The sequence below is a fragment of the Trichechus manatus genome, unplaced genomic scaffold (assembly GCF_000243295.1).
Source record: "Trichechus manatus latirostris isolate Lorelei unplaced genomic scaffold, TriManLat1.0 scaffold00030, whole genome shotgun sequence".
Taxonomy (NCBI): Eukaryota; Metazoa; Chordata; class Mammalia; order Sirenia; family Trichechidae; genus Trichechus; species Trichechus manatus.
Window position 1 is genome coordinate 17,848,628 of NW_004443966.1, and position 25,231 is coordinate 17,873,858.

Consider the following 25,231-nt stretch of genomic DNA (forward strand, 5'->3'; position numbering starts at 1 on the left):
GTCAGATCTATCCTCTAGTTTAAGCTATATTTTAAATCAATGCCTTTCTTTTCTTTCATCCTTTTTAGGTTATTTTATGTTTTTTTCCCCACTGACTTTTTGAGTTAAATATTTATTTCACTTATGTTCAGACTTTGTTTCCAGATTAGTGCATTTACAGATAAGTTTTCCTGATTACTTCTTTGGACTTTGTTCTTAACTTCCATAAAAAAATTATGTCACAGAATGTGATCCGCATAATTTCTATTCTATGGAACTTTCTTTTTTTTGTTAGAGGGATTTAATATATTTTTGTAACAAAGGTTTTTTAAGTAAATAGGCATTTTGGTCTTGGGGATACGAAATCATATATTATACACATACCAATTAGATCCCTAGGTATATAATTCAAATCCTCCATGTTATTTTTTGGGTATACTTCTGGGAGGTGTATTAAAGCTTTTGCTGTGGCTGTGGATTTGTTGGCACATTATCAAGTGATAAAGAGTTCCATTAATCAATGCTGTCCTCATAGAAGGTTTAACTCTAAGCTGTGTAAAAGTCACTATTCCTGACCAACATGGCATTATGCGACTTACACGTTCAGCAAGAACACATTTTGCTCACGTAAACTGCCAAAGTGGGGGATAGAGACACAGTGCCAAAGCTGTCACAAGATCAGCTCCAGAGTGGGTGTCCTCTGTCAGACTGAGAGAGAGAGGAAGCAACTTCAATGTTCTGTTCAGAATATTTAAAAGTAGTAGCTAAGAGCTGGATAAGCATGTCCCGACCCCGAGTCAAAGGCGCACAGTCTAAGGTGCATACGAAAGAGCCCTGACACATGGTCAAACTAAAACAGTTTACATTATATTTTATTATACAATATTTGACAGCTTCAGATGAGTTGCCAAAAACTCTAAGCCCACGGACATCGTTCTGGTCTAAAATCTCAAAATAAACCCACAAGAGGGACTTTTTTTTCTTTTTAATCAGTTCTAATCTGAGAATAAGAGTTAAAGCACAGACAGTCTCCAAATGCTTCTTGTAGTTTAAAAACCAAATATCCCTGAGTCAGCAAGTCTCCAGCAGATGCAGCAGCCATCATTCGCCCTTGCCATTTTAGAGCTGAGCGGTGTTATTTTACTGGATTGAAGCGTCAGAAAGCCTAGTTAAAGGTCAACTTCTTAAAATCTATTTCTGCTCCTTCCCCTGCTCGCAGGAGACCCAGGGACACTCCAACTGCAGAGATCAATAGTATAAAGGTCTTCACCGTTATGTTTAGCTCTCTCTCTCTTTGGGCTAAGCTAATACTTGCAGTAATTCCTGATGACTCCTGCAGAGGACCCCCTACCCCTACCTTTGGAAAACAGAGAATGTCATTAGGGACATGTCTTAAGCTGTCCAAACTGCCTGCTGAGCACAGTCCCTCTGAACTTGGTCAGGTCCCCATGACATTTAAATGCCAGCTGTCTTCCAGGCCATTGGCCATTTAAGGAACATGGGTTAGGAGTCCATAATGAAAAGTCTCATGTTGCCAGAAAGGGGGAATTCGCCTCTTGGACGGCATTTCCTGAGACTTTATTTTTAGTCTAAATTTAATATCAGCTTCCAAATGTCAGAGGGCAGCCCCATACCACTGACCTCACAGCTTAGCATTTTCTTCACTTTGAACTAGAAGTACAGAAGAGAGGAGAAAATTGGCCTCCTCCACTAATCCTCTACCAATGCCAGTGTGAAATCCCGCGGCCTATGCATGGTCAGCCTGAAGGTCTTTAAAACGCACTGCCCCTCAGGGAGCCCTCCCCTCTGCCCCCGATTCCTCAGAATGAGTTGGTTCTAAACTTGAGGACAGAGGCAGGAACAGAGTCTCCCCAACAGCTGCCCCCTGGTCCCTGGGTAACTTCTGTCTACAGGTCAAACCAGCTAATGAACAGCCCAGCACTAATGTATTCCTACAGACTCTTGGAGAAGAGTGCTGACTGGTTTCATTTTAGTGTACCAGAAGCCCTGGGAGGAGACAGGGTGGGACTACCATGCTGATAAGTAGAGTATTATATGCCAGATAAGGAGCCCTGGCAGCTCAAACCAAAAAGCTGGTGGACTGGACCCACCAGTGGTTCCTCTGGAGAAAGACCCGGCGACCTGCTCCTGTCAAGATTACAGCCAAGAAAAGCCTATGGGGGCAGTTCTACTTTGTCACATGGATCAAGATGACTTGAAACTGACTCAACAGGACCCAACAACAACAAATATACCAGATAGCTTCAGTGCATTAGACACAGTCCTTAACTTACATTAGTGGCAACCCTCCTCCTGGACCTGGTCCAGTTATCTTGGGTCTAAACTAGGTCAGAATCAGTCTACGGGATGACCCTTTACTTCAACACTGCAATCCAGGCTGCTACAGAAACCCTGAAGCAGGAGTGTTAAGCACTAAGGTCAGGATACTTAATGGCTTAGAGGTATTTCCAGAAGAATCCTTCCACACTTCCCTTTGTGAAGGCTAATAATGGTAGTACGTGTCTGTGGAGAAACAGTCAATCACAAAGTAAAAGTATGTCTTCTCTGCTTGAGGAGATGTGGCCAGTTGAGGGGTCTGGAAAGGGGGAAAGGAGAGTAGAGATGGCCTAGTAAAGATAATTTTCCCACTGGCTATTAAACCTAGACTTACAATTGCCTGCTCCACTGTGGCTAAATGAGCAACGCACCCTCCTCTCCCTATTTTCTTACAAGCTGTCCTGGTGGCCAAACTTCCCAGGGGCTCACCTCATGAGTTCCATGAGAGAAGTTCAGACGAGCCACATTCATTCCAGACTTAATCATCTCCTTCAATGTTTCCACTGACCGGGAAGCTGGGCCTATTAGAAAAATTTTTTAAAACAGTTTTAAACCCACAAGTGTTAACTATGCAAAGTAGGAATAATACGATCAGTTTGCTTAAAGAATTCTTGCTTTTTTATTTTTCTCCCTAAATGTTTCCTCCCTCAAACAGCTTAAAAGTCTTTCAAAAGCACATCAATGGTTTTTACTGTGCTAGCCCACTTTGATTTCCTTTAAAATCTGCAGGCTACCTTCGAATTAGGAAGGTGTGTAGGTAAGGCTTGATCAGTTCTCTTTGCTCTTTCCAAAGCCCAGCCAGATGTCCCAACCACAGAATCTTGGATGCATGGAACACGTCAAAAAGATCTTTCCTGAATCTCTGAGATGCTCCTACGAAGATCCACTAAAGAGACCCTCTAAATTGACCATATCAGAGAACATTAAAAACACACTAATTGTTTATAATGACTTCGTATCACCTCAGTTCCCATAAGAATCTGTGGAGCATCTTGACCAGCACCCAGGTTTGCTACATTTGTTTAGTCTTTTCAGGAAAGGGGCAGTCACTGTCACGTGAAGCACCTGTGTATGTTGGGGGCTGCAGAGGAGACCCACTTACCGATGGTACAGATGATGCCAGTGTTCCGGGCCGTGATGGGTGGCGAGTCGATGTCTAGGCGGCACATGTGCTCCAAAAACGTGTCAGCCATGGCTGCGTGCAGCTGCTGGGTCTGAATGAAGGCAGATCCCACTTCGCTATGGTGCTTCGACATGGCTTCTGAGGTCCTGGGTCCAGGAGAATCAAAGCAGTTAGAACGACAAGGCCAGGTGGTTAATATACTGCTTGGCACAGGAAGCTGTCTCCTGCTTATACATTAACTCAATGAGCACGCTTTGTGCACAAAGCCGGAGGGAACCCAACCATGCCTTGGCTACGTGGATGCTCCCTGCCTTGGGCAAAGGGCTCACATGTCCATGAGCAAATGGAAAGGACCTTAAAGAACAAGTGCAAGCCTCTCACCCAATGCATGTCTTCACAGACAGCCACTGTAGGCAGGTCTCCCTTACCCTGGGCTCACATCGCTCTTGACAGCTTTCCCCACCAACCCTAAAAGTAACATGTACTTGCACCTAAGGAGCTTCCTCAAAAGGAAGCTGTAACCAGTCCGCCAGTGATACCAACTACTGACTCCTAGTTTATCACCATGGTAAATCCAGATCTTTGAACAAGTTGTCTCAAAGCAACAAACATCTGCTATGGAGCGGGAAGAGCACCTACATTGTTTCTTTACAATCCCCACCCAAACCCAAGTGACTCCCCTGGTTGTGAACCCAACCCTGAGTACCACCTGAGTCCCTGGAGTTCATTCTTCCTTCCACTCAGACGAGGCTGATAGTCAATAAAAGCCAGTCCCTTGACAGGAAGCAAGGCTCACCCAGAACCCTGAATGTTAAATCTTTCATCCCAAGAGACCATACTTAAAAATCACATCTACTTTTAGTCAGGAGGAATTTAAGACACAATTTGCACACAGCCAAAGAAAACCACAAGGGCACTTGGTCTGGTTCTAAAATCACAAACAACTACGTTACCAGGATAGTTGCAAGGTAAGGAAATTAAAATCGCTTGTCACATTATTTTCCCCAACTGGTTTTCTGATACACCATCCCAATTCCCTTTCTGACAAGAACAGCATGCCCAGTAGTAAAGACTGTTGGTTCCAGGCAATTAACTAGCCCAGGTCACAATCCTGACAACTGCCCTGACCTTTGTTTTGCTTCATTACTGACTTATAACTAAACTCACTCAGCCACTTAGTTAGCTGATTTCCTTGTCAGTGTTTGAAGAACCATCAGTTAACGATATGAACCAGAAGCTTCTGATACTAGTAGGCTGTCCCTTTCCTCAAGTCTTCACACCAAGGTCTATTCCTTCTAAAACTCCTTCAGGCTAAATGCTTCAGCCAAGGCTCAGGAACAAGTTCCCATTATCTGCCCACCTCCCTCCTCAATCTCAGGACCCCAAATCAAAGCATCCCTTACATATGACCCTTACTCCTTATCCTCCTCCATCCCTGACTTTGCAGCCTCCCTGGGGGGGCTCAAGTAGAGCATCCATCTAAATCCAGACTCTGCCATTTCCACAAAGGTCTGGTAAAAAGTCCAAGGGGCTTTGTGACCAGTGATGAGCAAACAATCTATCAGTTGTTAAAAATCGATGGCTAGAAGTCCTCAACTACAGAGTCTAAAATTTTAACACTGGGGAAATAACACACTGGCTAACTATTCTATATGGCAAATGAACTCTTCATGTCAGTGTCTATTTCCTAACCCCCTAACACATGCCAGCTACCAAAATGAGTAAGTCAATCCTCTCCTCCATGACACACTTGGTTTTATATTTCCCAGCACCTAATACTTGAAGGCATTCCAGTGTTCACTGAATAGCCTTTCACTCTAACTTAATGCCTCTTTGGCAGAATCAAAGCTATACCTCACTCCCTAATCTGAGGAGCCTCTGACAGCGTCCCTTCAATGACACTCACAGTTGAGGCAGAGCATGCACACCTTCAGAGCTTAGGTAAGACTGGCTGTGGAAGGGACATTGCCGAAGGGGTAGACCAGTTGGCCCAACGACACAAAGGCCTTGCTATAGCCTCGAAAGGGAGACTATTATCTAGTCCCAGGAATATAAGGTGAGCAAAATAAGGTCTGAATGAGTGGGGTGGGGAAACTAATCCCACTCTTCTTTAAAAAAATCACCTGGCTCTTTCTACTCTAGACCTGAGACATTAGGGTCTCCTTGCAAAGACCTAGCTGGGGCCACTGATGATCACGTCATACCTTTGGTCCTCTGGGCTTGGGCCTCCGGTGACATAATGCTCTTTTTTTGGCTCAGGGTGGCTCTTTGGCCCCACTTGCACAGACCGCTGGGAGCTGAGTAAGGTTTGCCCTGGAGAGCTGTACAAGGATTAAGGTAAAAGCTGAGTGTAATATAGAGCTCTTAGGAGTAATGGAGACATTACCTTAACAACCAGGTATCCAGGTGGCAGCTGGTCCTAGAGATTCGGCTAAAAACATAGAAACCTCCCAAGAAAAATACCAAGAGACTGATAAAAGAAAATTCACAGGTAGAAGTGGGCTCTTACTGGCTCCCCTGTGTGCTTTGTGTGTGCCCTCGAGTTGCATCCAACTCATAATGACCCTGTAGACCAGGGTAAAACTGCCCCACAGGGTTTCCTGGGCTGTAATCTATACAGGAGCAGATCACCAAGTCTTTCTCCCATGGAGCCACTGGTGGGTTCAAACCACTGACCTTTCTGTTGGCAGATGAACGCTTAACCATTGCGCTACCAGGGCTCCTTTGTGGTGCTTTATGCCCTCCCAAAGATTGCCTTTACCCTGAAGTTCCTTTAAACCCATGGTTTACTAACAATTTATTCTATGTAAGAACCTATTCCCCCTTCACTTCTTTTTGTGGAGGGAGGAGAGGGATACCAAAGGAAACAGAGACTAAGAAGGATATATACCAAAATATTAACAGCATGTTATCTGGGTGGTAGGATTACAGCAAAATTTTTTTCTTCTCTTTATTAAATTTACTGATATGATTTTTTTTTTTAATAGTAGAGATTACAAGTGTTCACTTTCTGAAAATGATATATTTTACAAGCATTCTGTAGAATTGCTGGGAGGAATTAAATGGAACATGAAGCTCTTAGCTCCATTACTAGAACACTGCTCTACACAGCTCCAGAATACTCTGCCTAAATGTGGCAGCGACAGGGTTTGACAGGCCCTAAATCACAAATACATTACAGAACAGCTTCACTGGCTCGGGAAAGTCATACCTGGATCCATTCAGAACCTCCAAACAAAAAACTGTTAATAAGGCCCACAGGACAATCCTGTGCCCAAACCTGCTTGTTAACATGCCCAAATCCAGCAAACTTCTCTTCCTGTTTAATCGGTCCTCAAGCTTTCCAACGAAATCTTTGTGACAAGGGAGTTCTCGTACAGAAGGGCTGCCTCTTAGACCAGGAGATGCTATCTATCAGCAGATCTAATTCTAGGTGGTTTCAAACACAAACCCTATTTTACCATCTTGAATTAAATCAGAAGTCTACAAGCTCTAATCTGTTACTTACCTAAGCTATTAAGTACAAAAGTGACAAATGAAAATTTATCTGGTATTTCAGTGGATTTACACAAAAGCAATCAAAAGTTTGCCTGTCAGCAGTCTGTCCAGACTCCTACAAGATCTCTCATGTCCTGAGTGTCCCCTACCAGGCCAGAGCCCTTGTGTCTCATCCTCAGGTCACCAAAGGTCTCTTCCCTCAGGCTCTCCCTGGAGTCTCTCCAACTTGGCAAGGCACTCACCTGCCCTGCCCCTAGCCTGCCTTGCAGGAGGGTCAGAGCTCCCCTGCCTGTCTCCAAGATCCTCCACAAGCCTCTTCTCCCCAGTACAAGTTCCCCAGCCCACCAACCACCTACCTACAGCTGTGCATCTAACACCATCTGGAGTCTCGCCCAGGCCCAGGAGGACAGCCCAGCCCTGGGGCAGGCTCTGGGAATGGCTCCCCTCCCTCCCACTGGTCATCTGGACACTGCCTGCCAGGACATTCAGCCCAGCCCGTGCCAGTCTGACTCATTACTACACCCTCCTCCTCAGGTGGCACCGACATGCAGAGCCAACTCCAGCCAGCAGCAGAGGCCCAGCGTATCCACTGAGAGCGCCAAACACCATGCCCAGGTACAGGAGCCTTAATTCTTGAGCCTGAGCCCCTGCAGCAGGATCCTCCTTAGAGCCATTTCTCCTCTGTGAGAAATGAGACCACAGGAGGTCTTAGGCCAGGCTGACAGGTACAATCACAGCTCAGGTCCACAAGGCTCGACTGCGGCCATCTCCTTCTCATCTCAGGGGGCTCCTGACCCTCTAGTTTCATCTGGGCCACCCTTTAGAAACCAGGGAAAATGAATCATGAAAACCACGTGACACTCTGCTTCTTAGAGCACCGTCAGCTTGTGCCAGGAGAGAGTCACGCTTCACCCCACCAATTCTATCTTCCAAAAGCCCCAAATCATTCTGCTCCAAAAAACCAGCCAGGCCTGTGAGTCTGTGTCTGCACAAGCCAATTTTTAACCAGCTCTCTGGACTAATTTTGCTCTGACACCAACCTCACCACAGGGCTCAACCCAGTCAGATGGCACCTGAGTCAGACAGCTCCCTCCAACATTGCAGGTAGTACCCAAGATTGTCTTCCTTACTGACACCAACATCTGCTATTTGCTACCTACATCTCCAAGGAGCCCTGGTGGTGCAGTGGTTAAGTGCTCACTGCTCACCAAAAGGTCAGTGGTTCAAACCCACCAGCTGCTCCATGAGAGAAAAGACCAGGCGATCTGCTTCCATAAAGATTACGGCCTTGGAAACCCTATGGGGCAGTCGTATTCTGTCCTGTAGGGTCGCTATGAGTCGGAATCAACTCGACAGCAACGGGTTTGGGACCTGCATCTCCAAGTCAGCTTGGAGGCCTTTCAACTCCCAAATCTTCAGAACTCCAGCATCTGTTAGAAAGTCTGCATCATAATTTGCTGGAATGGCATCAAGGCCAGCCTGTTCTCTAGGAGCTAGTGAGCTTTCGCACGAGGGAACAGGAAAACAGAATTTCCAGAATGGGCCCTAATATGACTACGGCAGCGACAAGATCAAAACAGGTGATGGGCTAGCCCAGGAGAACGTGGAAAGGTCTGGAGTGGACGCCGCACATACTTACCCAGCACTCTGCCAAGAGAGCTATCAACAGTGTGGGTTTTACATGAGCGGGGAGGGCGGCAGGGAGGATGCACATATTTTGGGCTAAGAGCTCTGAAGCTGAAGTCCACTATACCGCCAGTAGGTCCCATGACAGAAAGCAAAGACTCATATTACCAGGCCACACAAAACAAAATGAGACCATTTGTAAGTTTAAGTAAAATTTCCTTTCTCTTTTATTTCTTCAGGGCTAGAACAAAGCCACTTGAACCTTATCAGCAGGAGTCAAGCTAGAGTGTGAAATAGGACACAAAAGCCAACACCAAATGGGCCCACCCCTAAAAGAAACCCAGATGGCCTAAATGCCTAGGATTTCCTGGTTTTATCCCAGATGCTCAGAGCAGAGAACTGGTTGCAGCCTTTCCATGAACAGTTGAGTGCTTAACCGTTATACCACTAGAGCTCCTTACTAGGCTTAAAAAGTAGGGCAGTGCTCCTGGGCTGCCTTCTGGGCATGATCCCACTCTGGAAGCAGCGAGGGACCTGGAACCCTGGTTCAGGACCCTCTCAGGTCAGGTGCAGTCAGGGGGTGAGGGTCTCAGCAAAGTGAGGCATTTAAAGGAGGAGCTGCGCTGCATCACTGTGTGTGGGGGGGAGGGCGGGGGGTGAGCAATGCCAAGAGCACTGACCTAGTTAGTACCACTGGTCTTCCTACATAATGACCTTCATAGGTTTGCTTGTATTATTTTTTTATGAAATAAAGAAAAAAAAATTAACATCTGTATTTTCACCACCCAAAACTGACCATTAATATTTATCCGTATTTTCTTTAGACTTTCTAAAAATAAAATTACAAATAATTTTATATAAAGGCAAATATAAATCAAACAGAAAAAACTATGTATATATAATTTTCCCTGATGCAAAAAGGGAGGGTCCCTTCTTGTCTCTTTTTCTTAGAGCATTTACTTTAGAAACCTTGTAATTAGAATTTTCTTTTTCGCATCTTTTGAGAAATCCTCTTGAAAGGCCAAATAATCTTCTTGCCAGTTTTACAACCCAGGAATGTTTCCTCAAGGACGTGGGAGCCATCTCTTGAAAATGTCACCAGTAAGGCAGACAGCGCCCTGCCTGTCAGCTTCTGCGGGAGGGAAAGAACCTAACTTTGGTGAGCTCCAATCTGCGAAACTACCTCCCATCATAAAGACATGAGAAGTGCGTTTTTCCTTTGGATAAAGGCAATTACCAAACACCAATAACCAGGTGAATTTAGGATAAACAACGTGCAACAATGGTGCTGGGGATCCTCTTATTGGAGGACTACTTATCGTTTACCTTGAGAACATGAAACGGGTTGCATCTACTCGGCTACATAAAGGGGGAGATTTCCTCCAGTCTTCGCAGTCTCTCTAGGAGACTGCCTGTGATGCATCACATTCCGGTCAAAATGTTCACCAAATAAAATTGTTTCTGTTCTCGTCTACCTTTGTGGAGAAGTTTTCTGGGTTGGGAGCAGATTTTGTTTTTAATTATATTTCCCCAACAATGGTTCACTTTCCCTCATCTTCAGGCCCCTCTAGCCCTTGTCATGAATTCTGATACCCAACCACTGTCATGGATATATTGTACCTTTGCAGTTAATTTAAGTGTGTCTATATACAATGTATCGATATCTATGCTGAACCCTGTATTTTGCTGTGGTTTAAAAAAAAAACGATCCTAAGTAGGATATTGTACATATCATTGGACAACTTGCTTTTCACTCAACACCACATTTAAGATCCATCCAGTTAGTATATACCAGTACCAGCTGCTGTTGAGTCAAATTCCAACTCATAGCAACCCCACGTCTGTGAGAGTAGAACCGTGCTTCCACAGGGTTTTCAATGGCTAACTTTTTGGAAGCAGATCACCAGGGCTTTCTTCTGAGGTGCCTCTGGGTGGACTTGAACCTCCAACCTTTTAGTCAGCCGCAGAGTTCATTAACCGTTTGTACCACTGTATGACTAGACCATTTTTAATTTATGCAACTCCCCTACTGCTAGCCTTCACCCTCCATTAATCTGATTTTCCCCTAGTAATCAATACTATAGTAACTCTCCTAGCACATACCTTCTATGTATGAGCCATGTATGAGCTTCTATATACCTAGATATGGAATTGCTGGGCCGTAAGGTGTTTATTTTCTATTTTACTAAATATTGCCAAATTGCTCTCCAAAGTAGTTTACTGGTATCAATTAAACCAATAATGTGAGTTCCTGCTTTCCCACACTTTTGCCAACACTTGATACTGTCAGACTTTAAAATGCTTGCCAGTCTGATGGCTGGCATTTTTTGGTCTAATGTTAGTAACAAAAGAGGGATAGAGGGATGTTTTGTTTAGGAAGTCTGCTACTTTCCTGCCTCTTGCCTCAATCAAATTCCCAGGTTCCTCCAAAACAGGCATGGCTGACGCATTTTGTCCTATGTGCCATGGTCATGACTCAGGGAAACACCAGTTGTTTAAAGTTGAAGAAATACTATCTGTATGTCGATTAAAAGGTGTTCACAAGGGATGAGGCTCCCTTCAAACCATTTTTTTGACTTGTAGTTTAACCAGCAGAGTCAGAATCGACTCAACAGCAACGGTTTTTTTTTTTTAAAGCTGGTCCACTCCCTTGAAATGCTACGACCAGCAGCCTCACTGCCCTGGGTTTGGCATCTCCACCACCGCAGCCTCAGCCTGACTTCCAGACACAGCTTGCTGGCATCAGGAAAGAAGCTTGAGCTCCCCAGGAGCTCTGCCTATGGACAGGAGAGGGAGGGCTGCCTCAAGAGGCCACCGGACGTACTGCAGCCGGGCTCACCCTCCTCCATGCAGTACGTGCAGTCAGGCACAAACCACTGCAGGGCCGGGCTGCACTGCCTGGTGGCCCTCCCAGCCCCCCTACCCTGGCCCCTGAACCAAGCCCACCACACACCAGAAGGCCAAAAGGCCCTGCAGAAACTGCATCCCACTGTTCATCACCCACCCGGGCTCACCTTCCCCCAAACAACTTCTTTAACAAAGACTACTCAATTAGCCCAGGTCTGGCTCTTCGTGATAAATTCCAGCTCCCAGAAAGTATAGTGGCATTAAAAATGGGCTTCATACATTTGGTTATACAGCTCTGTTCCCATTGGTACCAGACTTGACACTTAAAGTGACAACTTAAGTTTCGATGAGACGTTTTATCAAATGAATCACTTCTGCATTTCACAAACATCCTCAACAAGATCGCAATAGAACTCTGCTCACAGGGCTAACTCCTCCTTGTGCTGTACCATTTAATCAAGATTTGACTGTGGACACTTGGAGTGATTCACAAATAAAGATAATGTCAAAGGAGTCATTTTCCTCTACCTTGACCTCAGTCCTATCTCTTGGCAAAGATAACACATCCGGACTTGCCTTCATAAAAAGCTGAAGCAAAATACATTCAAACCCAAGTAATATGTTTGTAATACAAGGGCTGCATTTTTTCTACCTTCCTGCCCACAGCCACTTCCTCATTGCTTTCATTGCCTCAACATTAAGAAATAAAACGGCTTTTCCTGTGACCCCAAGTTAATGTCACAAAAGAAGCAACATCCATAAAGTACTAAGCTGGTTGGAGTCAAAGCTGCCAAATTTGCAAAATCATGGGGGCTGCAGTTCTTAAAGGCCCATTAATCCTCCTTGTTAAACTAGAAATGCGACAGCTAAAATTATTCATTTCTAATAAACGCTTAAACTAAAAGCAGCTGTTCTAGACAGGAAAAGACTAACATCCACATATTTGGGCTCAAGTCCATTAACTCAGAAACGAGTTCAAGGGCATTCTTCCCCTAAGTCATCATTACTACATCCCTTGTCCTTGAGAGGGCAACCCCCTGAGGGGGTGCCATGCTCAGGAATGCAGGTGCACAGACTGCCAGTCTGCACTTCCGCTCTTTGGGCAGTATGGAGGGGGCCCAGGGCCCTGGACCAATCATTTTTCATCTAGCTGGGACATTTTTATGTGGGGGAAACACACGCTTCGTTATCTGACTCATTGAAAAGGGACTTTTTAAGCCTGCAAAGACCGCAATGCAGTTTCCACACTCACCCAATGAGGAGAATTCTCTCAAAAGCCGAGAAGTTGAGAGGTTGAGTCATCTTCCCCACTCCACCCCACACACAGACCTGGTAATGGGCTACATACCCTTCCCCTCAGAACAGCCCCACTGCATACCCATCAGCATCCTCAGGCAACCAGAGGGCAAATTATTTGCTAACAATGGTGGTGGGTCCTGATTTATGCCCTTCCTCTGACCACACCCTCAGTATGGCCAAGAGGCTGCTGCCCCCAGTCTCCAGTCCTAACCTCACACTTGTCAGTCTATAAAGCAAGTCCTAGAACCCGGTACCTGCAGGAAGTGGGAGGTGAGGACACCTGGAATCTGAAGATTTCAGTCTTGGTGTTGCAAGTTTGTTTCCACTCTTACAGCCAACCATCAAAGGCTGAAATCATCCCCCTCCTAACCTTCCTTTTTCTAGAGGTTGCCATTCTCAGACAAAAGAGTCCCTGTTGCAAGTAGAGATTTGCAAAGTAACATTATTAGTTACTTTGTAAACACTATCCCAGCATCCCTCAGGGGATTGGTTTCCAACTGATGTCTGGTACAGTAAAATCTGCAAAAGCCTGAACCCGTGTAAGGCAGAAACCTGTCAGAGAAGGAAAACTCATATTTTCCACTAACAGAGAGCGATGGAAAAGTGCATCCTGGCAAAGGCAGAAAACTTGCGAGACCTGGAAAAACAAGGCAGCCAAGTAGAGTCCACCTCTCACAGTTTTCACCGTATTTAGAGCCTAGCTCCCCAAAATTAACTGTGAGTATGTGTTTGGGGATGGCTGGGATAAGGTGAATCAAGAAGTTCAAGCCCTTATACTTAAGCATCAATTAAGTAATTGTGCTCAGTGACCAAAACAATACATGCGTTTGAAGACATTTCTTCTGGATGTCTCACCAGATTAGACTTTAGCAATTGCTATTTGTGGGGCACCTACTACATCCTAGACACTGCACAGACTATTCAACATATATACATGTAGGTGTGTGCAGAGACCAGTTCTTTCAACAATCATGAGGAAAATGTTACTTCCAGTTTATGCATGGGGAATTGAGGTCCTTTGATCATCTCAGTATATTAATGAGTCAAATCTGATTCTAAAGTCTGTTTTCTCTCCACAACTTACCAACATTATCTGCCCATCATGCCTGGAATTTAACTATTAGGCTCATTTTACACATACTGAGGGAGATCAACCTCCAGAGTTTGGAGAATATGGATAAGAAGTCAAGGGATGCCTCTCCACGACTGGGTCTTTCACCTTGACTAGAAGGTGCTTTCCCTGCTCCTTCAAACCCAGTGTGACTGCCACCTTGTGAGGCCTCCTGCCCACCCCCAGTCTCCATCCCCACAAGCAGGAAGCTGGTACCTTCCTCATAGCATTTACCAGCGATAAAAGTTATGTTCGTTCTGTAAATAGATTGCGAGCTCAGTGGGCTGTGACTATTTCTAGTTCCCCATCTCCTTCTCGCACACTAAACCCTTCCCCAAAGCAGCCCTTGGCACTAGAGTTTTTATTGTGTGACCACCGCGAATGGTGTCAAGCTCTAGGAAGATTTCCCTCCCCTCCCCCATAACCTGCTCCCACACCCACCCCGTGGCCTCCGCGTTCTACAATCAGGGCGCATTTGTTAAGACACACGAAGAACAGGCAAAAAACCCCGTGTCTCCAACGCCAGGAGACCGCAGCGAAGCATCTGGCAGCTTCTCGGGTCGGAGGTTAGGCTTGGCCAGGCAAGGCTGGTCGTCCAGCGGGGTAGGTCCCGGGCACGGGACCGCTACTTGCAGCCTGGACGCGGCGGGATGGAGTAGCACGAATTCTTCGGAGAGAGCCTATTGTCACGCGGCCACCCTGCAGGGTCTCCGCAAGGTCCGGGGCTTGCGCGGGGAGAGCCGCCCCATAGAACCCAGGGCGGCACAAAACAGGAACTCGCCACAGGAGAAGTCACTCCTTTTCCCCTGCAGCAGGGAAGGGCCAACAGTTATGTAACCCTAGCTGCGCCCGGGGCCGCCGCTACACCCCCAGGTCGCATAGGTGACTCAGCCCTACCCATCCGCACACCACTGTACTTCGGATGGTGACTCACTGCCTCACCTCCCGCCATGGACCCGGGCCCGGGGCTCCACCAGGGCTGGAGACTGCTGGTGGGCCTGGGAGCCGGGATGGAGACGGGCAGGAGCGATAAGGCACACCCGGGAGAGCGGAGCGCACGAGACCAGAAGGCAGGGGGAGGGGCCGAAGCGGGCGGGGAGGAGAAGGATGCGGAGGAGCGGACGTGACCAGAAGGGAGCGGGCGGGGCGGGGAAGGGAAAGGGGTAGATTAAGGAGGGGACAAGGACGCGGGGACAACGGATGGAAGTGGAATGGAGGAGGATCGGGAGATGAGAACTAGAGACGGAGTTTTAAAGAGAGGTTACAAGCAAAGCATCAGAATGAAGGTGAAAAGGACAGGTTGAAAACGAGGGCGCGATGGGACTAATATGAAGCGGGAGGAGGAAGGAGGTGAGGATGGGTCCAGAGTGGGGCGGAGGAGGAGGGAAGTGAAGACGGGATCAGATTAGGAGGGAACAGGGGACGGAAGCAGAGGATGGCACCAGATTGAGGTGGAACGGAGAAGGAGGGGAGGATGAGACCAGGATGGGGGTACGCCACAGGCTGGCTAATCCATCGGAATCTGGAAGGAACGGAAGCTGAGGGCTTTGAGGAGCCGACCCCGGGCGCGAGCAGCCTTTCTCCTCTCTCCCTGAACCTAAGATGCCCAGGACCCTGCGCCATCCCCGTATGGGTGCCCCGAGAGAGCAGGCGGGCCGGGATTCCGCACTGGCCGGGCGGGCCCGAGGTGGAGACGCATGGCCAGGCCTTCCCCATCGCTCACCTCCGGCGTGGTCCGGCTTGGGCTGCGATGCAAATGCAGGAAAGACCTGCAAGCTCGGGACGCGTCGCTCCTTTGCCGGAATCAGTCGCCTCAGCCTCAAGGTTATCCCGGGTGCCGAGCTGCAATCCCTCCGCCACCCCGCCCCTCACCCAATCCCGGCTGCCGGCACACTGGGCCCGCCCCTCTGCGTCCTCGCTGGGCGCAGGCACCTTCAATAAGAAAAGCTGTGGCGGCCGAACGGGCTGCCAGGTTTCCCTTTGGGGAAGGACTACATTCCGCGGCGGAAGGACACCGTAACAAAAAGCGTTCTACTGACACCATGTGGAAGCCAATGGGCGAGCGGTGAGACAGCAGGACCCGCCCCCGGAGTGCCCAAGACCTCCCTCCCAGACCCCCGGGCGCCGAGGCCACCTGTCGCCGCCAACTTAGGCTGCTGAACAGGGGCTCTTCGCTTGGCCCCCAGCTCTGGGCACCACAGCTGCCCTGGCTTACCTGTCCGCGCCCAGATTTATGAGTCCTCGGGCAGTGTTTCCCCAGCCCCGCCCTGCAACTCCCCACCCCTCCGGGTCCCTGCGCCAGCGCACACCTTGAAGACTGAGCGGAACAAGAGGTGGGGAGTCCGAGATGGGACCAGAAACCAGGGTGGAGACTTGTGGGGATGGTCGAGGCCCCGACACAGGCGGGAGTGGAGGGAGTGGGAGCTCGAGGCCCATTTGTTCTTAGGGCTATTTATTGTCCTAGGACCCCGGAACAAAGAAGGACAAGTTGGGGCCCAGTGAATACGTTAGGAGGGGCTGGAATCCTGCAGAGTGAGTGCCTGAAGAGTAGAAAGCGAATCCCCAAAACCAAACCAAACCCACTGCCGTGGAGTCCATCCGAATAGAAAGTATTAATATTAGTGCAGAACTGACCATCAGGAGTATCAAGTGGCAACATTACAACCGAAAATCTATGCAGGAGTCAGCACTTCTGTTTTCAACCTAGTTGTCTATTTAAACCGGTATTATTGGAGCTTTTCTTACTTCTTTAAAAAAGACATTTTCCAATTTCCCAATGACAACCAACAACGAGGCAATGACAGCTGCTATCAGTGAAACAGCTGCCACCTCTTGCCTCATTCAGCGCAGTTTTGAGAGCGAGCAGATGTGATGTCGCCCTACTCAAAATACTGAACTGTTCTGTTAGATTCCTTCTTTCCTTTTCCTGGACAATGAGACCAAAGGGTGTAACCTGCTCAGGCAGGCACCTTGCCTGCAGCTGAATCACAGATTTTCATTCTGCTTTCCTGGAAGCTGGATAAGCTGGGGAGGAGAAAGTTGACAGCCTGCAAGTACATTTCTGTTTGAGGTGAGATAAAATCTTTTCATTTCTTCTGGTCTCCTCAGTTGTAGGTAGGAAGTAAATGCTTGATTATTAAGGTGTGAGAAGACCTGAAGTTGTTGAGAGGAAAAAAAAAAAGCCAAGCCCAACCAGGGAGTCAGAGGCCTCCCTATTGCAGAAAGGGATGGCATAAATGGGCCTCTCTGCCCTTGAGCTAAGGATGAGCTACGGTGGTGGGCGGCACTGCAGTGGCAGTGAAATTGTCAATGCTGGGCTGTGATGCATTTTAAACTTCTAAATCTAGATATGTTTCCTAGATTGAAATGCACATGCACTAAGTGGAGCTCTGGTGGCAAGCTGCTGCCCTTCAGTACAGATTGTGATCATCTGATAGTTACGAAAATGCCGTCTGAAATTCTGGCAGAGACTAATCAGCATACCCTTGCTCACATTAGATGCACAATGAAAATGTGTCACACTGAGTTTAAGGAGATCACTGTTAGTTATCTAGTGCTGCTGCTATAACAGAAATACCACAAATGATGGCTTTAATAAATAAATTTATTTTCTCACAGTTTAGGAGGCTAGAAGTCCGAATTCAGGGCACCGGCTCTAGGGGAAGGCTTTTTCTGTCAGCTCTGGAGGAAGATCCTTGTCTCTTCTGAGCTTCTGCTCCTGCATGATCATGTGGCTTGGCATTTCTCTTCCCACATCTCTGCTTGCTTGTTTAATCTCTTTTATATCTCAAGAGATTGAGTTAAGACACACCCTACACTAATCCTGTCTCATTAACAAAGCCTACCCATAACAGAGAAAATATTGATGTTGTCAAGGATTTCATTTTACTTGAATCCACAATCAATACCCATGGAAGCAGCAGTCAAGAAATCAAACAATGCATTGCATTGGGCAAATCTGCTGCAAAAGACCTCTTTAAAGTGTTAAAAAAACAAAGATGTCACCTTGAGCACTAAGGCACACCTGATCTAAGCCATGGTATTTTCAGACGCCCCATATGCATGCAAAGCTGGACAATGAATAAGGAACACTGAAGAAGAATTGATACATTTGAATTATGGTATTGGCAAAGAATAGTGAATATACCATGGACTGCCAGAAGAACAAACAAATCTGTCTTGGAAGAAGTACAGCCAGAATGCTCTTTAGAAGGCAGGATGGCAAGACTTCGTCTTACACACTTTGGACATGTTATCAGGAGGGACCAGTCCCTGGAGAAGGACATCATGCTTGGTAAAGTAGAGGGTCAGTGATAAAGAGGAAGACTCTCAATGAGATGGAATGACACAGTGGCTGCAACAATGAGCTCAAACTTAGCAATGATTGTGAGGATGATGCAGGACCCGGCAGTGTTTCATTCTGTTGTACATAGGTTCGCTGAGTTGGAACTGACTCAAGGGCACCTAACAACAACACCCCTTCCCAAATGGGATTACAACCACAGACATAGAGGTTAGGATTTACAACATATATTTTGGGGGGACACAATTCAATCGATAACAATTGTCATTGATCATTGTCTGTTCCTGCAAATCAGCATAGCAGAGCATGAGTTCCATCATCGCCTAGTTTCAATTCCATTCACTAGCTCTGACCATGCCCTGTAATTTAACATGTAGGAGTCTAGTTCCTTAAAAGTGAACACAATTCCTGCTTTATAGAGTGAGGTCTGATCAGATGATGTATGTGAGCAAGTCCAGCACACTGGACAGTAGGTATCCTCCTTCTGTGGCAACTGACTAGCCTTGGAGAGTGGTCCTGGTGACCATTGCCAGAGCATCTTTCTGGATTCAAGCTTGCCCTTCTGTAGGCCCTTCTCCTGACTCTTGACTCCTTTGGCTCTGCAACAAGTAACCCCAGGGCTATAGGAAACTGTAGGTGAACTGAAGGAGGGCACAGAACAGACCAGAGGTCAGGCCCCTCACCCTACAGGCAGCCCTTCCACCGTGCTCACTGACCTGGTCAGGAGGGGAGAGGAGCTACTAGGCTCAGTGGATTTGGGTGTCAGAGTGAGAATGTAGATTGCTGTGTTATCTGTTTGGAGTTTCTGCCACAGAACCACAGAATCTGGAATCTAATGATTTAACTCTGGGGAGTGGAAGTGTCAGCAAATGATACTGTGACCCAATCCTGAAGCCCAAAGACAACCTCTGGCTCTGGTAAAGAGGGTGAGATTACAGTCTTTCCCATTCATTACATGACCTCTTGTTCTCTGCCTGAAGCAGCACTGTTATCTCAGGCCAAAATGGAATTCTAGGGCAGCCTACAAGTCCTGAATGTCAGGTTTAAAGAGTAATGCTTATCACCCTGGATCTTATCTACCCTTTCTAGAGCCAGACCATGACCAGAGGGATTCGTTTATTTATTCTGTGCCTTACATCAGACCCCAAAGATCTCTTTAGGCCCATCAGACAAAAAACAAAAACAAACCTCAAACCCACTGCCACTTAGTCCATTCTGACTCATAGTGACCCTACAGGACAGAGTAGAACTGCCCCATAGGGTTTCCAAGGAGCGTCTGGTGGATTTGAACTGCTCACCCTTTGGTTAGCTGCCAAGCCCTTAACCACTACATCACCAGGGCTCCACTAGGGTTGTACAAAATCTTCATTCCAGAGTTTACCAGGACCAATCCCGGAAGGAAGATAAAGTTGGCCTTTTTCAATTATAAAGAAAGAACAGTTTGTCTGTGTGGGAGAGGGAAGGCTTCATGGTAGAGAAGACATTTGAGCACTGAGGCATGGAAGGCTGCTTAGGATACTTAAGAGATGGGTTTGGGAAGGCCACTCTAGGTGGAAGAAACAGCAAACAAGTACTGAATGTTTACTGAATGCAACTGTGTATCTAGGTTTTCCCAGGCTCCTGAGGAAATGCCTCACTGGCACTTAGAAGCAGGAGGGGAGAAAGCCTGAGGAGTCCTCCCTCATTCTAACTGAAGTGCTGCCTCAGCCAAGGTGACCCTGTCAACTGATGTGACCTCCAGCAATCTTTCTCTAGCCCAGAACTGCCTTGGGCTCACTGGACAAAGCTTCTTTATGGCAGTCAAATCCTATTCACCAAGCCATTCCCTTGGACACCCTGTGCTCTTGTTTTTCTGCAAGTGTAGTCAGAGCACAGGTTCCCTAAAATTTATGTGGAACTCTGATCAGACCCTATCCCTAAAAAGTAATCTGCTGAAGACTATTGCCCTGAGATGCCCTTCAAACCTCTTCAAACCTTCAACTGAAACGAACCCCTGAGGTCGCCTTGTAGCTAAATAACAGTTGGCTCACAAAATAATGAATATCACCTGTACATACTGTGCTCCTTTAAAAAATTACCTATACGAGACCTAATGGTCAACAATTACTTTCAAACAAAGATGAGAATGTAAAGGGGCAGGGAAATTATATTAATGGAAACAGAACAAACGGAACGGAAATAATGATAATGTTCATTTACTGTGAAGAATGTAACCAAGGTCACTCAACAATTTGTGTAGAAATTGTTGAATAGAAACCTAAACTGCTGTGTAAACCTTCACCAAAAACACAATATTATTTAAGAAAAAAAAAAGTTATCTGCCTGGGTACACTTTGGCACTTTCCATCCCAAGGACAGGGCACAGACTGGGAGGATCCGGATACATCGGGCGTGGGAATGAGATGGAGCCTCAATCAAGATCTGAAAGATCAAGAAAGGCATCAGTGAACAATGAAGCGAGTGTCCCCCTCTCCAGGAACCCCTCCTGACGTAGAACAATCAAAATCTGCCTTTTACTTGACACCAGACTTCCAGTCTCCACCTTCTGTGTCCATCCTTGCACATTGGCTGCCAGCTAATCTGACCCACTTAACCTGAGGACAGACAGTGAGGCCTAAGGGAGACTTTGGTCTCTCTCCTAGGTAATGTTTGTAGATAATGCTTTAACTTAAAGGGTTGCGTCTCTGGCTCCACTGCAGGGGGGTTCTATTTTGTGGAAAGTTCTGGGCTTTAAAGGTGCTGATGCCCCTTCAAATGAACTGGAAGTGGAACCTACTTTATCCCCACCCCTCCTGGGGAAGGGGGGCCCTAAGGGGATTGTCTGATCCATGAAGCTTCTTCCCCACCACTCCCAAATTGGCCCCAGAAACCGAGACACCAAAACCCTCTGTTTCAGAATCCATCCTGTGAGAAGCTGGTAAGTAACCAGTGATGACTCAGCACCAGACTCTTCTCTCCCCTCCCCACCAGCCAGAATGAAAGGCAGAATCCAGCAGGCTTCCCCTTAGTGGATGGCTACACCCTCACCACAAACTGAGTCATGACCGCACCCTGCCTGGATGGAAAATCACCAGAAGAGGAGGGAAGGGAAAAGTTCCACTCCAGTTTTTGTGTTCTCAGTCCAGAAATTACAGCCATCTACTCTCCATCTGGAGCTAATTGAGGAAAATAGTTCTCTTCCTGATCTAAGCCCTAACTAAGCATGTCCAAGTCTAAATGCAGTATGTGAAAGGTGCAGCGGGGAGGCCACTGTCAACCTGTCTGCAGTATCTGAAATAGCCTTGGCCTCTATAAAGGATGCACCCTTGCTCAGACCCAGCTTTTACAAGCCCCCGCTCCCTCCCTCCCATGTAGCCAGGCCTGTGGGGGGAAGAGACAACCCTCCCTCAAACCCCGATCCAGGCTTTGTGAGTATTCCTCCGCGCAGACTCAGGGCCCATCCTCCATGCTTCCTTCCGCACTGACAGGAATGCTCTGGGTTAATCACGTTTCTTTTATGTCAAATATGTTTTGAATTTTAACAGATACGATTATCTGTGGCTTTTAAACTTCTCGGATCCAAAAAGTCCTGCTTTTCTGTGGAACACTATGAAATGGTATATTTAATTTTATCACACAATTTCATTGGCATAAAAAGACCATTATTATGCACATACTATTAAAAAAAAAAATAACACCCATGAGGCTAGCTCAGCTATTTGAGTTTTTCTGGTAATAGACGCTATTTGTTCATTCCTTCTCTTCTATCATTCACTAGTACTTGCTATACTGGATGCCAAGGATAAAGAAAATTATAAGAAATGCTTACAATGAGAGAAATCTATTAACAGTTTCTGAAAATAGAACAAAAGTGTTGTTACACCATCTTAGCAGCCAAGCACCTGGGTTCCACTGCTGGAACGCCAGTGGGAGCCGAGTTTGAGAACCTCTAGGGAAGTAACGGTTAAGAGCTCAGGTTTTAGAGAAGAGATCTGGCTAAAGTCCAGCACTGTCACTAACCAGCTGTGAGACTTCACACATATTATCTCTAAAGAAAACTGCTGTTTCAGCATTGTTGTCAGGATTAAATGAAAACGACTCAGAAAGGTTTGGAAGGTTGTATAGACAGAACCAGAGCAGGTTCTGGAGCCAAGACTGCCAGTCACTCACCAGCCGTGGAATGGGAGCAGACTGTCCTCTGTGCCTGTTTCCTCCCCTACAAAATGGAAATAATAGTACCTACCTCGTAGGCTTGTTGTGTGGGTTATGAGTCAATGCATGTAGAGAGCTTACACCTAATGCCAAGCACACAGTAAACCCTGCAAAATGTTAGCTAATTATTCAAATGCTTAGGACCTCCTAACACTCAAAAATGTTAGCTATTTCTAATACTATTCAGATGGCAGTGAGGGTCAGGAGGCAGGAATTTCAGTAAGGGTGGGCTCATTGATGGGGTCGTTTACATAGTGAAGAGGTATTTCTCCTAGATCTGAAACCAAGAGTACAGCCAGAATGCTCCTTAGAAGCAAGGATGGCGAGACTTTGTCTCACATACTTTGAACATGTTCATCAGGAGGGATCAGTCCCTGGAGAAGGACATCATCCTTGGTAGAGGGTCAGCAAAAAAGACCCTCAACAGGAACCCAAGGCCGAGTAAGGATATTGTTGTGTTGTGAGATTGTTAACCATTGTCATAGGGCAACATTTGTAGTAACTGTTAAACGAGCAACTATTTTGTTCTGTAAGCCTTCATCTTAAGTGAGAATAACAGCACCATTGGAAGAGCGTAGTCAATGTCACTGAACTGTGCATGGAGAAATTTTTGAAATGGTGTATCTTTGACTATGTGTATTTTCACCAAAAAAAAAAGGTTGAGAAGTTAGAGGCTGGACATGTTGTGGGGTTGTTAACCAATGTCATAAAACAATATGTGTACTACTGTTTCATGAGAAACTATTTGTTCTGTAAGCCTTCACCTAAAGTACATTTAAAAAAAAAAAAAAAGGACCCTCAACAAGATTGACACACTGTCTGCAACAATGGGCTCAAGGGTAACAATGACTGTGAGGATGGTGCAGGACCAGGCAGTGTTTCGTTCTTGTACACAGGGTTGTTATGAGTCGCAACCGACTTGATGGTACCGAACAACTGAAACCAGAATGGGGAAGGAGAGCCCTAGGAGACTTGTAGAGTCAGAATACTCGTCTTGATCAAGAAAGGAGTAAAGAAGTTTACAGAGCAGCTCCTAGGGTGATGGACCTTAGAACGGTACTTCCATGTTAAGGCAGGTGAGGAACTAGGAAACAGGGTCAGGTAACCAAGCAGAGAAGGTGTCTCCAAAGTAGAGTGAGGGCAGTAACAGACAGCAGGTAGTCTAGGGCAGGCTTTGTCAATCAAGAAGCTACAGAATAAAAATCCTATACTTGAAAAGCCAAGATGTGTTTAATGCCTTTTGTATCCTCTGTGCTTATATTGCTTATATTCTTCATTAATATTTCATAAAATATTTGGAAATATCCACCCTGTCTCAGCTATGCTTACAACTAAAGGTTTTGGGTCCATGGAACAGTACCTGAAAGGCCAGGAGAAGGCTGCCAGTGGGCATTTCAACAGGTAGAAGATGGAATTCAGTGAAACAACTAGGTCTCCTAGATACAGCACTGCCTCTCACCTGCTAACCGGGACTTGGGTTTTGTTTCACTATGGGAGGCTATATTCCCTTAGGGTTTCTTTATTGATTTCAGGTTAGAGACCAAGCTAACAATAGGCACCAGCTCCCCACCCCTTCCCTTATTCCAAAGATACAGCTGGGAGAAGAAGAACAGGGCCCAGATCCTGAGATACAGAGCAATGGTGACTGGCCAGGTTTTGTGCAGAGAGCAGAGGCCCTAAGGGAGGAAATCTGAGCTGCTCTGGCCTCATGGCCCTTTAAAATCATGACAAATAATCATCAGTGGATTCTATATCCTTCTCAGTTTGTTTCATTTGCATCAATTTCCCTTTTTAATCTAATTCATTGATAAAAATGCTGACAGATCTGTGTAGTACACTATACAAGATGGAGTCAGTTTTGACACCATCCAACATAAACAGTCCCAACCCTCAGGATTCCACCCTCCCCACCCCCACGGCCCATTTGGGGGCTTCAGGTAGATGCTGGACCAAGGCCAATCAGACCACAGTGTTCATATCCAGTCCACAGCACCTTCCATTTTATTGTTTAATTTACAAACAGGGTGAAGTCAACTGGGAAAATCAGGGCTTGGGAGTCAGTCTGGGCCATCCAAACGTGGAGTGGTTCCTGGGTCAATCTCCACCATGAGGCCACCTCTTCTATACTTTTCCTGCCTCTTAGAAATGGCCCCTCGATTCCTCAGGGCAGCCTCATCTGCTGCTCTTGAGCCCTTCCGTAAGGGCAGATGGATCCTGGGGGAACAGCGTGGCACGAGGGCTGGGGCCCCCTCAGTTTGTGTAAACCTGAGTTCCGATCACACGCATGATTTCCTTCTGTATCTTGGGGTCCTGAGTATTTATGTTGGCATCGCCCACCTGACCATCTTCATATCTACCGAAGACAAGGCAAGTGTGAGCGTAAGAGGGAGGGCAATACCAGAATAATGAGTATCAGTGGAACTGTATCTGGAGGTGTGGCCATCCCAGAAGTCAAAGTTTTTCTGCAGCTCTTTAGGATAAAAGGCATTCAGCTTATCTGTCCTCCTCTAAACAGACCCCGATCTATACCCATCCCCATCCTTCAAAGGGAAAGTGCCAGTGCCAGCTCCACTCAGGGAGCTAGGGACAAATCTTAGATAACAGAAATAGACTGTTCCAGTAGTCATACACTATCATACTCCCACCCTCACTCCTTCAGCAATCCCCAGGATACCCTCCTAGACTCACACAAAGAAGAACCGTGTGCAGACATGGTCGGACACAGGGCAGACCCAGATGTTCCCGTGCTTCTGGAGGTCCTTAGATGTAATCACTGGGTGGGAAGGAAGGGGCCAGAAGCCACAGAAGTAATGCTTAAGTCACAGAGTCCCAGCGGGAGAGGGAAGACCTGATGCTTCAACAGACCCCTCCTCACCCTTGGCTGGATCATGTGCCAAAGGTGCACTAGAAGTAAAGG

General features: G+C 46.6%; 2 protein-coding genes across 17 annotated transcripts in view; both read right to left on the bottom strand.

Moving 5' to 3' along the window:
• The window catches only part of PKM (pyruvate kinase M1/2), a 28,674-nt gene extending 12,923 nt beyond the window's left edge, over positions 1 to 15,751 (bottom strand). The window contains exons 1-4 of one of the 4 annotated variants that reach the window (XM_023729781.1): positions 15,544 to 15,672; positions 5,644 to 5,760; positions 3,419 to 3,585; positions 2,746 to 2,837 (exon numbers count right to left, since the gene is read on the bottom strand). In XM_023729781.1, coding sequence (XP_023585549.1) covers positions 2,746 to 2,837; positions 3,419 to 3,572 — 246 coding nt within the window. In that variant the 5' untranslated portion in view covers positions 3,573 to 3,585; positions 5,644 to 5,760; positions 15,544 to 15,672. Of the gene's footprint in view, positions 1 to 2,745; positions 2,838 to 3,418; positions 3,586 to 5,643; positions 5,761 to 14,261; positions 14,597 to 15,543 lie in introns of those variants that run through there. The other 3 variants (XM_004374713.2, XM_023729780.1, XM_023729782.1) reach the window with 3 other exon arrangements.
• Positions 15,752 to 24,308: 8,557 nt separating this feature from the next.
• Positions 24,309 to 25,231, bottom strand: part of PARP6 (poly(ADP-ribose) polymerase family member 6) — a 36,058-nt gene continuing 35,135 nt past the window's right edge. For 5 of the 13 annotated variants that reach the window (XR_002823785.1, XM_023729786.1, XM_023729787.1 and 2 more), the window contains 2 exons: positions 25,003 to 25,087; positions 24,309 to 24,667 (listed from right to left, as the gene is read on the bottom strand). Coding sequence is in view for 6 of the 13 variants with exons in the window: in XM_023729786.1 (XP_023585554.1) it covers positions 24,565 to 24,667; positions 25,003 to 25,087 (188 nt within the window). In the remaining 7 variants the exon portion in view is untranslated. Of the gene's footprint in view, positions 24,668 to 25,002; positions 25,088 to 25,231 lie in introns of those variants that run through there. The other 8 variants (XM_023729793.1, XM_023729788.1, XR_002823784.1 and 5 more) reach the window with 5 other exon arrangements.